Source organism: Sceloporus occidentalis, unplaced genomic scaffold (assembly GCF_023333645.1).
Source record: "Sceloporus occidentalis isolate IW3139 unplaced genomic scaffold, rSceOcc1.0.p SCAF_6, whole genome shotgun sequence".
Classification (NCBI taxonomy): domain Eukaryota; kingdom Metazoa; phylum Chordata; class Lepidosauria; order Squamata; family Phrynosomatidae; genus Sceloporus; species Sceloporus occidentalis.
The window spans coordinates 51,656,292-51,673,995 of record NW_028316986.1 but is presented as its reverse complement, the minus strand read 5'-3'; the positions used below and the strand labels follow the sequence as shown (position 1 = coordinate 51,673,995).

The following is a 17,704-nucleotide window of genomic DNA, read 5'->3' as shown; positions in this document are numbered from 1 at the left end:
ACACAGGGTAGTGATACTAAGGAGAAAAGAGTCTAGGAACTAAGCAGTGATGTGGATTTTGAGACATTTTTGAACTGGAATTTTTTTTGTTGGGGCAAAGTTCCAATTCCCTAAATAGAGCATGAGCTAATTTAGCATGTATAGTTGACTTATTTTTCTTAAGCAAATTTTTAAAATTCCCAACAGCCTATAAATATTTCAAAATATATATCTGATTGTCGCCAGGCCCCTGGCCACGCCAGCTGTTGAGGTAGGTAGCTGAGGTTCCATAACAAAGAGACATAGACGCCGGTGTATGCTCTGTGCTCTTTAATGTAACTTTTCAACAAACCCACGTGATAACAGGAACTTAAACTGGTTACTTCACCATCCCAAGAACTAGCCGTCTGGCTCCACTCCCGGATGGGTGTCTTCTGCTTCAGGCCCCGCCACTCTTCTCGACCTCCCCTTCGCCCCTCTCTCGGCGGACCAACAACGGCCCTGTATATCCCACAGCAAATGGGGACCAGGGTTAATCACGGGCCTAGACTGGTAGGGCTCGCTGGATTCGTCCAAGGACAGGGGGGGAACCCGAGAGGCAAAGAACCCTCTGCTGGGTGCTCCTGGTCACTTCCCCGACCACTCCCTTCTCTGCGCCCTCAGTAGGCGGTTGGCTTCTGCTGTCCAGGTGTCCCGGACCCGGGCCACTATTTCCTCCTTGTATCCTGTGTCTCCCTCCACGCTCGGTGCCCACTTCTGCTCCTCCTTCCTCCCCAGGTTCCCCTCCTCCGCCCCTTTTCTACACTCCAGCAACCCTGCCTCCCCAGTCTCCGCCCTAGCTCCAGCTGTTGCTCCTTCAGCCAACTTGGCCCCGTCTTCTTTGGCTTCACCAGGGCCCCCCAGCATGTCGTCTTCAAAGGCGGGACCCCAACCCAACTCCTCCCCTTTGTCCACCCTCTGACACTGATTTTAAAAATTCTCATTTTAAATATTATATGCAAACTAATTCACAGCTTTATGTTGAAACTATTTTTATCAGAATAGCAGTGTTTCCATCTACCAAAGACCCAAGATCCATTTCCTGGTCAGTCACTGTCAGCTTAGACCCCATTATTTTATGTGAAGTTCAGATTTATGTATTTATTTATTGCCTCAATGTATTTATGTACTTTATTTATTTATTGCATCAATGTACATCATTTTGAGAGCCAGTGTGGTGTAGTGGTTTGAGTGTTGGACTACAACTCTGGAGACCAGGGTTGAATTCTTCGCTCAGCCATGAAACCCACTACCTTGGGCAAGTCACATGCTGTCAGCCTCAGGAGAAGACCATGGCAAGCTGCTTCTGAACAACTCTTGCCAAGAAAACTCCATGATAGCTCAGGGTCGCCATAAGTTGAAAATCACTTGAAGGCACACAACATTTCACATGTTGACTCTTATTTGGCATTTTAATACCCATTTCCCCAGTTGGTACAGACCCTTTTGGAGCTCTTCACAATCCAGTTTTGTTCTTACTGCCACCTAGGGTTGCAAGACTGAAAATTTTAACCAGTGCCACTTGTTATGCAACCCAGTAAGAAGCAACCCTTATAAATTCATCCTTCTGCACAATCATGAAAGACACATGCACACTTTTCAGTTTTCACTCTGGTAACCCTAAATCATTCTATGTCACCAGTAAATATGGCCATTTCACTGCTCACTCCTAATTTCCAGGCATTTGTGAAGAAAGTAAAAAGCACAAGCCCCAATATAGAGATATTGCTCACGTTCTTTGCAAGAACTAACCATTTATTTCTACCCTCCACTTTCTGTTCTATAAACAGTTCAATAGATAAGAGGACTTGTCCTCTTGACCCATGACTGACAACTTTGCTTACAAGTTAGGATCTCTATCAGAAGACTTTTAGGCAGTTCAAGCAGTGTCAGCAGGCAGCTCCCATGTCAGTGGGTGCAGTGAACCCATTTCAGATTTATGGCTGGGTTTAAGACTGCTACAAAACAGTGTCAAGAAAGCGTAATACTAGCAGATATATTCAGAAGTCATGACAAACTATAGGTTTACCATGGCAGATATAGGCCTTACATACCTCTTCTTCTCTCTATTCCTTCTTTCTTCTTCTTGTATCATTGTGAGATGATTTGTAGGATTAGCCATTGTTTGGTATTACGTCTCTACCCTAAACTATCATTAATCTGTATTATGGACTTGTTTCTTAGTTTCATAGACCACAGTTTAAGATTAGCGACAATTTTGCCTGGTTTAATCAAAACCAGGAGCAAAAGCTTCTGAGCTCCTCCTTACAAATATGTAAGAGGAGGACAGACAAGGGGGGGGGGGGGGCAGAAGACTACACTAATTTCTGCCCAAATAAACCTTTGTTCATCCTGACATCCAAAACACCCATTCATTTTATCTGAAGGTGAAAAAATGGCCACTGAGAAAAACCAGCCTTGTTCACAGTAGTCTTCAGGGAATCAACCATTATTCATTACTTATTCTACCTGTTGCAGTGCTATGTAAGAAACCCTGGTAATACACTGTAATTGCTAGCATTAAGCTCAATTGCACTTGTTTAAATGTGAGGAGGAGGAGGAGGAGGAGGAGGAGGAGGAGGAAGAAGAATATGGCTGAGAAGAATCATGTAATTCTGAGAATAAAGGAGGCACAATCATTTCTTATATATTTGTCATCAGGACCTGGGTGTGAATTGTAGTTTACAAGCCTGGGTCTGATGAAGAAAATGGGCGATTCTGGCACATTCTGTGGAAGCTGGTTGGGGATGATCAGAGCTGAAATTCAACATATTTGAAGAGTATTAGGATGGGGAAGGCTATTCTGCAAGGTTATCATTACTGACCTATCAAACTTCTGTTCTCATCTGCTATACAACAAACTGCTTCTTAGGGGCCCCTTTGCAGAAATGGATATTTTTGGGGAAAAAACAGCTCCTGAACAGGCCTCAGTCTCCTATTTGTTTATACAGCCAACCAGTGCATTAAAGACTAAAAAGAGAGATCAACAGCCTCTGAATAATTATGTGCTCTTGTCTTTGCATTTATCTCAGGATAAACAATCATGTAAACATTAGCATGAACATTAATATTAGGCACGCAAGTAGAGCAGACAACTACTCAGTGAATGTGCACAGTGATCGGAGAGACAATTGAAACTATGCAGGAGGTCATCGGTGAGACGCTGAAGGGCATCCTACAGTGCCAGCTAGATTTGTTGGCTCAAGATAACAATCCTGAAGCAACCATGGCAATGCTTCAGCAATCTCCTATTGTCTAAGCAAACTTAATTCCATATTGAGAAGTTATGTATAAGATTAGTTTGGGGGTGGGGTTGAGTTGCATAATGAATTGTTCAAACTACGTAAATCCAAATGCTAGTACTTTGGTAGCCTTTCCCCCAGCTCCTACTTTTTCTTTCATTCCCTCACACACACACATAGTCAACACACCCTCACTCACTGTCTTTTCAAGTTGTCTGAAATATGCATTTTCTCAAAAATCTGACAAAAACCCTGACATGGTGATAATTGTCTAAGCTACATTTCTCATGTCAAATTATTCAACATCTGTCTTCATGTTCCCACAGAAATTAGCATAAGATAGTGGTTTCTGATGACACCTCTAGTGAAATATTTTGACTTCTACCAGTAAGTTGCAAACAACCTGTCAGGTGGATAATGTCAGTTTTTAGGGTATGCATATTAAGATGGCTCTGTGGGGTGTTTCAGGGTTGTTTGGAGTGAATTTCTTCTATCGTAATGCTGGGTTCAGGTTGTGCAAAGGTCAGGGGCCATTTGACTGTACAAAAACAAACAGGTAGCACAAGTAATTCACAGGAATACTACAAAAGTTAAATCCATGTTTTGATGCTAGGCATGTTTGGTTCGCAGAAAATGAAAATCTGATAAAAAGAGTAGAAAAGATCTTGGGGAAAATTATACATTTATGCAGTGCTGAAGCTCACATAGAGCTTTTCCTGCTGTACGATAAGGATGGCATCCAGAGAAGATGCATAGGCAATATCAAACAGACAAGGAAGGCTGACTGAGCACAGGAAAATAAAAGTTATCTATTACCACAAGGAATATTCTATTTATTTGACTACTAACTAGATTCCAAAACCTAGCCATGAAGTTTATCAGAGTTAATTTTTTTTAAAAGTATATTTCAATTAAAATGAATGTGGAGGCAACTTAAAAGAAAGGCATGTCAGTCAGAGATACAGACTAAACCACAAATGGGAAATGTGCAACCTTTCAGATGTTGTCAAATTTCAACTCCCATCAGTACTAGCATGCTAAGATAATGATAAAGGATCTTGTGGACTAAAGTCCAATAACAACAAAAAGGCCACACATTCTCCATCCTTGAACAAAATGGTAAGCAATGTACAGAACACGGATTTTAAATCTGCTCTATAACTGGTAGTTCATATATTTGACAGTGTGTATGGATGAGGAACAGCCCTGGCAACCCACTGGGTGACCTTAGGTAAATCATACTCTCTCAACTTCAGAGGAAGGCAAAGGCAAACCCTTTCTGTACAAACCTTGCCAAGAAAACTCATTATAGGGTCACTTCAGGTTTGTCATAAGTTGGAAATAACTTTAAGGCACACAACAACATATTGATGATGGGAAAAGAGTCAGATGTGCTGCTAGGTCAGTTTACCAGATGTTCACAGATGTAGGAACAGCATGCACTTTCTGTTCTTTTTCATAGTTTAATAAACTATACTGTGCTTTTAAGCTACAAGAGTTCTCTCCAGTTAGAGTAGGGCTGTCAACTTCCATGGGGGGGGGGGGGAGGGGGATTGCCTGCTCTGCTCTTTTTTCCTTTATCATCAGCTTGTTACATGGAATCAAGAGAGGCTTTCACAGCATGCAGTTATGTGTTTACTCACCTACTAATGTCTGCAAATATAAGCTGTACTCAGGTATTCTCCTTGCATATTAGCTCTGCATGTGAGAACAGGATTGGAGAGGGGTGTGCTAGATCTCTCTCCTCCTTCACTCTTGCCAATCAAACTCTCCATTCAGAGGGTCACTGTCTTAAGACAAGACAGTGCTTCCCCAAATATTTTAACATCCTTATTTGTCTGTCACACAACACTGGGAACTGTCTCCACATGTAGGAAGTGACAAGAAAGCTTATGTCATGGCACCATCCTATGGAGTCCTGGGATTTGTAATTTGTTGTGGCACCAGAGGTCTCTGTGAGAGAAGGCTAAATATCTCACAGAACTACAGATCCCAGAATTCTATAGCACTGAGCCATGTCAGTTAAAACAGTAACAAACTGCATTAATTCTGCAGTGTAGATGCAGCCTAGCAGTGAAGTTCCTTTTTACAAAGTCTTTTGACAGCAAAACAGCTTCCTCTTTTCCTCCTCATCTTCTTTCTAGTTGGAAGTTTCCTAGCAATATCAGCATTGGGAGCATGGTAAATGGAAATGGAGAAATACAGACTTGTGGCATCAGGCTGCAGCAGCCTGTCTGAAGTAAACAATGCTGGAAAAGGTGTACCCTTGCCAGTCTTACTGTAGCAATGTAAAACAGAGAGAAAAAGGAAGCCACACTATTAGGGTTGTCATAACCTGCCGGCAGGCAGGACTGTCCCGGTTTTGGCGGAACTGGCCCGATCCCGGTCCGGTTCTGCCAATTCACGGGTTGGGGTCCGGATTTTGTCTTCGCTGCAGGCCGGGCGGTGCTCCTCATCCTCCTCCTCCAATTCCACACGCTCCCGCAGCGGCCACCCACCTCCTCCACCTTTTTTGCGCGGCCACGCGGCTGCGCAGCCTGCCCTCTTCCTCCTCCTCTTTTTTTGGCACATGTGCGCAGCACATGACCCAACTACCTCCTCCTCCTCCTCCTCCTTCTCCTCCTTTGCACGGCTGCACCACCCGCAGCACTTCCGCGGGGCTGTGGCCGGCGCCAGCTCGCGTTTGCTCTGTTTGCGCGCGCGCGCACGCGGGGCCATATAAGGAACGCTCGTCCCCTTCAAGCTGGTTGGCCAATGGCAGAAGGGCGGCGGCGGGGCTGTTTCCAGCCCCAGCCTGCTATTGGCCAGCCTCAAGAGGGAGGTGGAGCCTCGGAGGAGAAGGAGTGAGACTCTGGGCCAGCCAGGGGGAGGGAAAAGCGCCCTTTCTTGGCGCATGGTGAGGAGAAGGAGGAGGAGGAGGAAGAGGAGGAAGAAGAGGAGGAGGAGGAAGAAGAGGAGGAGGAGGAGGAAGAGGAGGAGGCCCATTTTCAAAGGTTTTTTTTCGCGTGTCCTCCATTTTAAAAAAATGTGTCCTACATTTGAAAATGTTGTCCTACATTTGTCCCAGTTTGGAGGTCTTGACTTATGGCAACCCTACCCACTACCCCCAGCATGTTTAAAAAGAAGTATAGATCTATATGTTTGGCCGTCAAAATACAAACCATAAGAACAGTGGAGGCTGATGAAAGAATATTCATCCTTGGGTGTTTTTTGAATGTACTGTAGCCCACAAATAATCTCCAGAAGGTTGAAAAAGTAGAAAATCTGCTTAGCTGATCTTGTTATATCATTTCATATATGCATATTGTTAGTTTTGAAAAAGAAGGTTTACTGAAGTATGTTGAAGTTCTCTTCTTTTTTGCGGTGTAGGAACCTATCCCTACTTTTTCCATGTTACTTTTTGTCTCTGGTAGAAGCAACACCTAGGAACATACCTCCACTGTTAACTGAGATAAACCTGTATAACACAAGGATACAATTTTAACTGGCATGGCAACATCCTATGGAATCCTAGGGTTGGTCATTTGGTGAGGTACTAGAGCTCCCTAAGCAGTCTCAAAACAAAAACAAAACCCTTACTAAACTGCAAATCTGAAGTGTGGTTTGCACAGGTCAAGATACTCTGGGAGCAGCCCAGAGTATCCTGGCCCCAGAGCTGCCTCAAACTCGCCCTGTTACTTGGGGGCTTCTTGGGGCAGTTGTTTGCACATGTGTTTGTATGTCTGTCCTGTGCTGCCTGGCACATGAGCAGCCATGGCGAGTCACTTGCTCTGAGGTTAGAATAAGGCCTCATTACATGTCTGTGCCCCTCATTCTGATCTCAGAGTGGCCCATGCAGACAGGACCTCAGATGGAACCATGGCAGCTAAAGTGACATTGTAGCACTATAACTACATAGCAAGAAACAGACCTAAGATACCGTCAGATCATTCCACAATTGTCGGCTACAGAAATATGAGTTGCCCCCATACTTTTAGAAACTTGGAAATCATTCAGTCAGCCTGATAACATTTTTTTAATTTTTTTTACTTCTCTTGTTTGGTAGTAGGAGAATAATTGCTCCTTTCACTGTCTATTTTTCCTATGCCTCCAATGATGGAGATATCCCCAGTAAGATTTCTATCTGACTGAACAGGATAGATATTTTCCCAGCCTATGAGCTTTTCTGAAGCTCTTCACTTCACCTTCCATCTTCCACAATGGAATGTTCCTTGAAGGTGTTGATTTGTTTTCGGCAAGCAGCAGACAATGATGGGGTGGGGGCAGGAGGGAAGGCTGCCAGCTCACAGCCTTTTCCCCAGCGTGAGTGGAGAAAGTTGGGCTGTCAGGTGCTCCATGTTAGCAATAAAACACTCCTATCAAGGCTTGTTAAATCCTGTTTCTCGAGTAAACAAAGCAGCAGCCCAGAATACACAGCTCAAGACAAAGCTTCAAAAAGCCTGCTCTCAAAAGATTTAGGACTCCATAAGGTGGGCTTTAAAATCAGTAATAGGAAAGAAAAGAAAATCCCTGCTTCTTTCTCCATGCACATAAATACTTTGAAATAATTGAGAGAGAAAAATATGGCTGCAGCCAACGATTCCAGCAAGAAAAGACAATGATTCCCTTCTCCCAGTATCTCCATCACCTTTCCATCCACCTTCAATTCATTTTTCATTCACAGCTGTGACAGTTTGTACTAAATGCTTTCTTTAAGACAATATGTACCTTAGCTGATATCTATGAGTCTTTTATATAAACATATTCTTGGAATCACAAACTTCAGTTGCATTCACATGAAAAAAAAGCTTATAGCAAGGGAACAATAAACACCCCTCATAAGAGTACCAACACTACAAGGAGAAATTCAGGTTGGCAACCATCTGTTCTTTCATCTGTTCCCACAGCACTACCATATTTTGGAATTATCAGGCTATAAAAATCTAATAAATGTCTAAGGATGCATCCACACTGCAAAATTAATCCAGTTTGACACCACTTTAACTGCCATGCCTCAATGCTATGGAATGCTAGGAATTGTAAATTGTTGTGGCAACAGAGCTCTCTGACAGAGAAGGCTAAATATATCACAAAACTAAAAATCCACAGATTCCTTAGCATTGAGCCATGGCAGTTAAAGTGGTGTCAACCTGGATTAATTCTGCAGTACGGGTACAACCTGAAGCAGCATATACAAGGCCTTCCCCCATGGTCTTTCACTCCAAAGTGCCTCACCAAGTTCTGTTTCTAATCTGCCACTACTTCCTTGGGAAGAGACAGGAAGAACACAAGGAGCTGCCTTATACAGTCAGATCACCGGTCAATCTAGCCCAGTATTGTTGACACAGATGAGTAGTGGCTCTCCAGGGTTCCAGACACAAGGCTTTCTAAGCCCTACCTGAAGTTAACAGGGATTGAAAGTGAGATGTTCTACATGCAAAGCATGTGCTCAACCTCTGAGCTGTAGAACTACCAGCACTAGCAAATCCCATTCATTGAAGACATTCCTGAATTCTCATCCATCCTGATTTCTTAACAGAAGTTGTGGTAGAAAAATAAGGGCATTTTCTACCTGGTTTGCAAACAAGGAAGGCCACAATTTACTAATTTTCCTCTTTTCTCCAGGTTCTCTATCTAGATCAATGTATTTGTTAGAGCCACCACCAGGACCAGCCCAAGTGATATGGTTTCCTGGGTGACAATTTTGCAATGGCACAATATAAACTGGCTGCTGGTTTGTTTCCAGGCACATTTTCAGCACTGGCCATGACCCATAAAGCCCAATCTGGCTTAGTTCTAAGTTATCATATCACCACATATGAGCCTGTCTGGAACCTGAGATCTTCCAGAGAGGCCTTAATGTCAGCCTCACCACATTCACAGGTTTGGTTGGTGGGTAAGCAAGATTGGACCTAAGCTCAGGAACTCCTTCCCTAAGGAGGCTAGAGTGCCCCCCTCCTTGCTGACCTTCCATCATTGGCAGTCAGTTACTGTTTAGTCTCACAGTCTCACTGAAGCTTTTTGAAGAAAGGGCTTTAAAAAGGGTGCTACTTTGTTTTAAACTGTACTGTTTTAACTGTTTAGTAACATTTTTATATGAATGTTTTGAAATTCTTTTACTGCTGTTAATTGTTGCATTCTGCTTTAATGTTTACTTAATGGATGTTTTTAACTATATAGTTGTTTTAATTTGTAAGTTGCCTTGAAGCTCCATCTGGGAGAAGGGCAAGATACAAATAAAGGTGAAGATGGTGATGAGATGATGCTGGGGGTTGTTGGCACCCAAAATCAGCCACCTAATATTGTTGTTCCAAAATCAATGATCTAAAGGGCTGTGCAGACAGCCCTGAAGAGGCGGCCTCCAGCTGCCCCTTTTACAGCCAGATCTGGGCCACAGCAACTTCACCCATGGCCTCGATTTGGCCTTTCCAGGGCACACGAAAAGGAGCTGTAAGAAGTGGCTTCTTTTTGGGCCCTGGAAAGGGCATGATAGCTGCAGTGCCATGGCTTTACAGTGCTTCTTTGGTACTGCATCATGCAGAGTAGTGCTGTGATACTGTGCATCGTGCAGGGTGTCACACTGCCCTGGGGGGCAGAGCCGGGGCATGCGTCATGTAGAATCTATACCCCCAAGCCAGCCTTTAAGGCCCTTCTGCACAGGGCCTCAGTCTCCCTAACAGTGTGTGTGTGTGTGTGTGTGTGTGTGTGTGTGTGGCTTACAGTAACTCCATGAATTTCATAGGGCTTTCTTAGGCAAGCAAAACTCAGAGGTCATTTTGCCAGCTCCTTCCTCCAAAATATAGGCTACAGCAGTTGGTATTCATTGGTGGTCTCCTGTCCAAGTACTAATCAGGGCCAACCCTGTGTTGCTTCCAAGATTAGACAGAATCTGGTGCCTTCAGAGTACTTAGGACCCTCCCTAATGACATGAAAGCACAAGTCATTCATGCAGAGCAGTCTGCTCTGTGCTTGGTAGCACTTTTTTTCTATTCCAGCATGATTGTTTTCTTGTGGCAAATAGTCATGTCTAAAATGGTCACATCTACTACTTCTCATGGAACAATATTAATTGGCTTCTGCAAAGTGTAAACCAGCCTACGGTGATGAAAGAGTAGGAGTTTTGTTAAAGCTTGGGAGGTTTGTTAAGGCAAAATGTGACCCACTTTATATGTACCATGTGAACATGAGCAGAGAAGGCAAGGGGATCACCAGGAGTCCAGTAAGACTTCACTTTTTAATGCTACACAGCTTCTTTTGACAGCTGGGTGTGTGCAGGGAGGACAGGATTTACTGCGGCCAGTATAAGCATGGCTTTCAGTAAACAGGGCAGAATAGATGGAATCAGATAATGCAGGAAGGGAAGATTATTGGGACTCAGACACTGCTCAGTCATCATATCAAACACCAATTTGTGTAACAAGCCTTTTCAAGTAGCAGGCAAGATAGAAGCACATTGACTCCCAATTAATATGAGTCTAGTCCAAGTGTTTCCTTTTAACACATGTTTTATTTATTTCATCCATCTCCATAAACCAAAGCAGAGGCCTTTTATGAATGTCCATGAGTTATTATTTAAAAGGGCATGTCATCTAGTTTAATCTGATTTAATCTCACTAGATTTAGACTAGTAAAATGTATTTATAACCCCGATACCAGTGTGTGTGTGTGTGTGTGTGCGCGCGCGCGCGTGCGATTTCCTCCCTCCTGCTGCCTCCCTTCCTTGCTACTCTAATATTCAAAAGAAAAGAAAAAAGGGGGGGGGGAGAGTGGGCCGAGATGCAACATTTGAATTCCCAACATTTCCACATTAAGCACAGCAAGAGACAAAGATTCAGAACATGAAATACTCCTACTATATATAGCTTGGGGCTACATTTGGGGTAAAAGAAAAGAAGGAATCAGGGCTGGAGGGAAATCTCTAACCTGGATTTAAATTGCCTTGCAACTGTAAATGCTTTGGTAAGCATGGCAAAAGCCATTAATAACTCCTGTTCCACCATTTTAAACAAACAGCTCTGACTGGTGCTTGCTTTGGGAATGGAAAGGACTGACAAATGCAGCACTTAGGAAGTTTGCAGTGTGCCCATATCTGAACCAGACACAGAAAAGCAATTCTGTATTCTCTGTTATTACCTGTTATTCTCTCAGTAGATGGTTGACAGAGAGAGAGAGAGAGAGAGAGAAGGAAAGACAGATATATTTTGTTTGTACAACTGCAGAAACAAACAAAAACCCCTCCAGATTAAATAGGGAATTGCATACTGTGCGCACTTTAAAGAGTGCCTTGTTTTCTATTTATTGTTTTTCTACACTGCCCTTTCCTATCTTTCCCTCTGAAAACCATCAGGATGTTAGTCTAAACATCTAGAGTTTAGAAAGAAAGAAAGAATCAATGAACAGGAAAAAAGGGGAAGAAAGAAGTAAGCACCAGAGTCTAAGGATTAAAAGGAGCCAGGGGGTTAAGAAGATTGACAATCTTACAAGGGTCTGAAGATGCCTTTGAAAACAAACTCTCCACTAGTTCTGCTTGGACTGCAGCAGTCAGGCTAATTAAAAGTAAAAAAGTTTGCCTGGGAGCATATAAAATACCCATGGGGATGGAAAAACCTGCACACACATTGTTTCTCATGCCACAAAGACATTACGCATCCCATCTCACTGCTCTTGGGTGCTTCTTCTAATTTCCCTCCAGACTTTAAATCCCTCACACTTTCTCCCACTTTCTTGACAGACAAATGAAAGAAAGTGTGTGTGTGGAGGGTGGGGGGGGAGTAAAAACAAAAGGGCATCCATTAAAAGATGGTTTTCATAAAGTAAAACAGAAAATGAACTCAGCTTTAAAAATTCCAGCCCAAACAGAGGAGAATCAATTCCCTTTTTTAAAAAAATGTATTCTGAAGTGACCTACAAAGGCTTCAGCTTTAGGGAAAACAAAAGTGAACTAAACTCAGCACTGGTGAAATTTACATGGATCTTTAAAAGAAAAGAAAAAGTTAAATGCTGCCTTGTTTGTAGCTCGTTTAACTCACTAGAAATCTGTTGCCCCAACTTCTCTATTTGTAAGGCAGTACAGGGTTGTTAAGATGAAAGCAGCATCAAAACTGGTGGCTCGGTATTTATTGCTTCTCCAGTGAGGTAGAACAAAAAAACCCTAAAGACACCAGATCCTATCTGATCTTGAAAGCTAAGCAGCGTCAGCCCTGGTTAGTCCTTGGATGGGAGATCACCAATGAATACCAGGTGCTGTAGGCTATTTTGAGAGGAAGGAACTGACAAAATGACCTCAGAATTTTCCTTGCCTAAGAAAACACCATGGTTTTCGCCAGGCAACTTGAAGGTACATACACACACACATACACAGAGAGAAATAGTCAGCATCTTTCATTCCCCCTTAAAAAGGTCTACCTACAAACTGTTTGAATAGAATCATAGAATCACAGAATTGGAAGAGACCTCTAGGAAGAAACCCCAAGGAAAAGACCTCAAGTCCAACCCCCTGCCATGCAAGAACTCACAATCAAAGCACCCTGACAGATGGCCATCTAGCCTCTGTTTAAAGACCTCCAAGGAAGGAGATGCCACTGTCAAACAGCTCCTACTGTCAGAGGACATTATCAGACAAGGGAAACTGGAAGTATGATCCAATGGCAATCCGAACGCAATCATGGGGTTTCACGTTATTGTGTGATAGAATACCACACACAATTTCCGACAATGGGAAGTCAGTCCGCACGCAATCATGGGGTTTCACGTTATTGCATGAGAGGTGATCACATGCAATTTTGGGCAATGGCAAGCTATTTTGGGGCAATGGCAAGTCAGTTCGAATGCAATTTGAATTCACATGAATGCGTTCTGGCCCCACTTTCTTTTCGTTTGAAATTAAGAGAAATTCCTCCCGTGTGATAAACTCCAGAAAGTCCCTCCTAATGTTGAGGTGGAATCCATTGTTCTGGGTCCTATTCTCTGGATCACCAGAAAACAAGCTTGCTCCATCCTCAATGGAACACCCCTTCAAACACTTAAACAGGGCAATCATATCACTCCTTAACCTTCTCTTCTCCAGACTAAACATACCCAGGTCCTGAAGTTGCTCCTCACAGGGCATGGTTTCCCTAAAGATGAACCTCTAGCAGAAAATGATTTCTACCTACTAGTTTTATTCTTTTTCTGTTTCCAGCTTTGATGGCAGTTGTAATCTAGGTAAAGAGCTGAACAGGGCTTTCTTTTGAGGTACAATCACTAACCACCAGAAGCACTACAGATACTATAAACCATGCAGGTACCTGCAAAACTGGTGTCTGTGTTTGTGCGTTAAAAGTGTTTCTTGCCCAAAGCACTATTTATCATGGGTGGGGGAGCCATGTTTGGACAACTGACTGAAGAGCAATGCACAAAAAACGGTATGCAGGCCAGTGTGGTGTAGTGGTTTGAGCATTGGGCTATGAGTCTGAAGAGCAAGGGTCAAATCCTCACCCAGCCATGGAAAACTCACTGGGTGATCTTGGGTTCATCCACACTAGAGAATTAACCTGGTTTGGCACCGCTTTAACTTGTCTGGCTCAAGGCTATGGAATTCTCCAACTCCCAGAATTCCATAGCCTGGAGCCAGACAAGTTAAAGTGGTGCCAAACCAGGTTAATTCTCTACTGTGGATCCAACCTAACTCATCCTCAAAGGATGGAAATGGCAAATAGCCTCTGAAGAAACTTGCCAAGAAACCCCCATGATAGATTTGCCTTACGGTCATTACTTCCATAAGTGTAAAGGACTTGGAGGCACACCACACACACACACACACATACACAGAGAGAGAGAGAGAGAGAGAGAGAGAGAGCACATCAAGTCCAGGAAAACTTTCATTTCTTAAATACTGTTTTTTTTTAAAAAAATCTAAAAATGGTTTTAAAACACTAGTTTCTATCCTAGGAGGGGATGGGGAGCATTTGCACAGGCGCCTGCTTCATGCTCTCTAGTGGGTAAACCCTCTTCCATGACTTCTTTGGGTTTTCCCAAAGGTTACCCAAGATAAGTATATTTGTGTTGTTTCTTTCCCATTGTGAGCCCCGGGCGGGTTCCTGTGCTTGTTTCCAAAGCATCCCTCAGTTTTCCAGGCTCTGGAGACAGACCTCTCTCACAACATCCTCCCACCAAACGGGGCCCCAAGACACTCCCTCATCCCCTTGTTGCAGCTGCTGTGTGCCTTCATGTCAGTCCTGGCTTTTCTTGTTGTTGTGTGCCCCCAAATCCTTTCTGATTTATGGCCCCTGGCATGGCTTTCTCGGCAAGTATCTTTAGAGGGGAGTAGCCACGGCCATCCTCTGAGGCTGAGAGAGTATAATAGAATCACAGAGTTGGAAGAGACCACAGGGGCCATCCAGTCCAACCCCATTCTGCCCTGCAGGAACTCTCAATCAAAGCATCCCTGACAGATGGCCATCCAGCCTCTGCTTAAAGACCTCCAAGAAGGGTACTCCACCACTCTCCGTTGAGGGACTGTGTTCCTCCCAATGTTGAGGTGTAATCTCTTCTCCTGCAGCTTGCATCCATTGCTCCGGGTCCTAGTCTCTGGAGCAGCAGAAAACAAGCTTGCTCCCTCCTCAATATGACATCTCTTCAAATATTTAAACAGGGCTCTCATATCACCTCTTAACCTTCTCTTCTCCAGGCTAAACATCCCCAGCTCCCTAAGGCGCTCCTCATGATAGGGCTTTGTGGTTTCTAGACCCTGGGAGAGAGCGAGAGCCAGAGCGATGCTCCCAATGGCAACAGCGGAGGCATGCGCGGCGCCACTTTTGGCAGCGCTTCCTCCACTCCCGCTTCATTTTAAAATCTCAGGAGCCGGAGGACGGCTGGGCCAGGGCTGGGGGAGCATCTTGCGTGTGGGTTGTGTGCCTTCCAGTCGTTCCCGACTTAGGGAGACCCTGTCCCAGGTTTCCCTTCCCTTCCATCAGTGCCGCCTCGCTTGGAGGAGTCCTTGTTCCACTCACGGTTGCTGGCCTCTCAGCCTCAGGGGGAAGGCGATGGCAAACCTCCTCCGAAGCAGTCTTGCCGAGAAAACCCCAGGAGAGGCTCGCCATGAGTCGGAAAGGACTTGGAGGCACACAACACACCACACACACACACAAGAGGATGCCTGAGCACCAAGATGAAGGCAGCACCAAAAGGATGCGGGCTCAGCGTCTGTTGCCTGAATTGTCTGTCCTGAGGTGAAACAAACGTACCCTGGTTGTTGTTGTTGTTATGTTTATTTATACGCCGCCTCAGGGACTCAAGGCGACTTGTGGTTGCTGCTGAGTGCCGCCAAGTGGCTTCTGACTTTAGCCGACCCTATTCCTGAGCTTTTCTTGGCAAGTTCCTTCGGGGGGGCGTTTGCCCTGAGGCTGAGAGAGTGTGACTCGCCCAAGGTCGCCCAGTGGGTTTGCATGGCCGGGCCGGGACTCGAACCCTGGTCTCCAGAGTCCTACTTCAAGACTCAAACCACTATGTCTCTCTCTCTCTCTCTCTCTCTCTCTTAGTTTGCGTGCCAAAAGTGTGGGACAGGAGAAAGGGAGCCGAAAAGGGGCCGTTCAGACATGTCAGGCTCAACCATTTTTTGAAGGGGGGGGGTGTTTTTATTTTTAATGTCGGACCCGGTTGTAGTTGTGTGCCTCCAATTCCTTACCGACTTATGGCCACCCTACTTCCCTGAGTCTGTGGTTCTACTTAAGCCGAACCTATCATGGGGTTTTCTATCTTGGCAAGCTTCTTCAGAGTGGGTTTTGTTGTTGTTGTTTTTGGCCATGGCCATCCTCTGAGGCTGAGAGAGCGTGGCTTTGCCCACCCGTGGCTGAGTGGAGGATTCGAACTCAGGTCTCAACCCTCAAACCACAATACCACTGAGAAAAAGAGAGGGGAAAAAACAGCACGATTTCTTCCAAGGCGATGAGGACCAACAAGTCCACCTCATTCCCAGTAAAAGAAGTGGCGGGAAGGGGCCAAAAGCAACGCCAGAAACTGAGGAGGGTTTGAGGAAAAGAGGAGGAAGAGGCAGAAGGACTGAAGGGCGGAAAGCCTCTCAGAAATGGCAAACATCTCTCCCCTTTCCCCAGAAATTGGCATTCCTAAGTCCAGAAGGGATCTTGGTGGGGCATCTTGGAGTCCCACTGAGACGAAAGCCCCCCATTCTCCTTCCTTAGGAACACACACACGACCGGAGCAACAAATAAACAACAATTGGATCTGCTTCCCCACCGAGAAAAGCCGGTTTGAGGGGTGTTACAGAGTGTTTTGTACAACCGACAAGCAATGCATGAAAAGAAGAGGTCGGAGGGGCGGTTATAGGGTTCCATTTGCTTTTCAAGGCTGCGTCCGCACTTTGGAAGTAACCCGTTTTGAGACCTCTTTAACTGCCCTGCCTCTGGTGCCACAACAAACGACAACCCCCAGAATGCCCTCGCCTGGAGCCAGGGCAGTTAAAGCGGTCTCAAAACGAGTTACCTCCAAAGTACGGATGCACCCAGCATCCCCGACTTTCTCCCGCCGCAAGTGCTTTTTTTTCCTTTTAAAAATAAATAAGAAACTTTGATCCGCCTGTGGCTTTAAAACCCCAATATTTTGTAGCTCAGAGGGAAACCCCCAGCGCCCCTGACAAAGGGGTCTTCTTCCCGCCCCCAAGGGCCTGCTGCTCTTACCATAGACGCCTTGTCCCCTGGCGCCCGCCGGGACCAGAGAGAGGAAGAGCAGCCAGAGAGCCTCCATCTTCAAGGCCAGACCTTCATCGCCGCCCGAGGCGGAGCACCCAGAGACAGAGAGAGACAGAGAGAGACAGAGAGAGAGAGAAGCCAAATCCAGCAGGAAAAGGGAAGAAGCCCAGGAAGCCTCAGCAGGCGGCGGCGGCGGCGGTGGCCGGGTGGCGGATCCGAGGCAGAAGAAGCTGAATCCCAAACGGTCCCCCGGCCAAGGAGCAGATCCAGAGGATGGACCGATGGATGGATGGAGAGTTGGATGGAGAGTTTGGTGCCTTTCAACCCCAGTTAGTCCAGTCTGGCCCGGGTCCGTCCTCGGGAGCTTGGATTCACACACACAGCGCGCCCGCGTCCAAAACACGGAGGATCAGAGAAAAGAGGGGGGGGCAGCCTCCCTCCCCAAATGGGGAGCAGCGATGGCAGGCGAGGAAGGATGGGGAGGAGGGAAAGCAAGGGGAAGGTGGAGGAGAGAAGGGGGTCTGCTGGCTCCTTTCCCTCCCTTCCCCCCTCCTCCTCCTTCTTTCCCTCTTCCTTCCTTCCTTCTCTCCTCCTCCTTCGTTCTTTCCCTCCTCCTTCTTCCCTTCCTTCCTTCCTTCTCTCCTCCTTCTTCCCTTCCTTCTTTCTTTCTTTCTTTCCTTCCTTCTTTCTTTTCCTTCCTTCTTCCCTTCCTCCTTCTCTCCTCCTTCTTCCCTTCCTTCCTTCCTTCCTCCTCCTTTCCTTCCTTCTTTCTCTCCTCCT

General features: G+C 45.3%; 1 protein-coding gene across 2 annotated transcripts in view; it reads right to left on the bottom strand.

The window, feature by feature from the left end:
• Positions 1 to 17,047, bottom strand: part of MDGA1 (MAM domain containing glycosylphosphatidylinositol anchor 1) — a 387,001-nt gene extending 369,954 nt beyond the window's left edge. For both annotated transcript variants that reach the window (XM_089529603.1, XM_089529604.1), the window contains exon 1: positions 16,913 to 17,047. In XM_089529603.1, coding sequence (XP_089385729.1) covers positions 16,913 to 16,979 — 67 coding nt within the window. In that variant the 5' untranslated portion in view covers positions 16,980 to 17,047. The remainder of the gene's footprint in view (positions 1 to 16,912) is intronic.
• Positions 17,048 to 17,704: the final 657 nt, after the last annotated feature.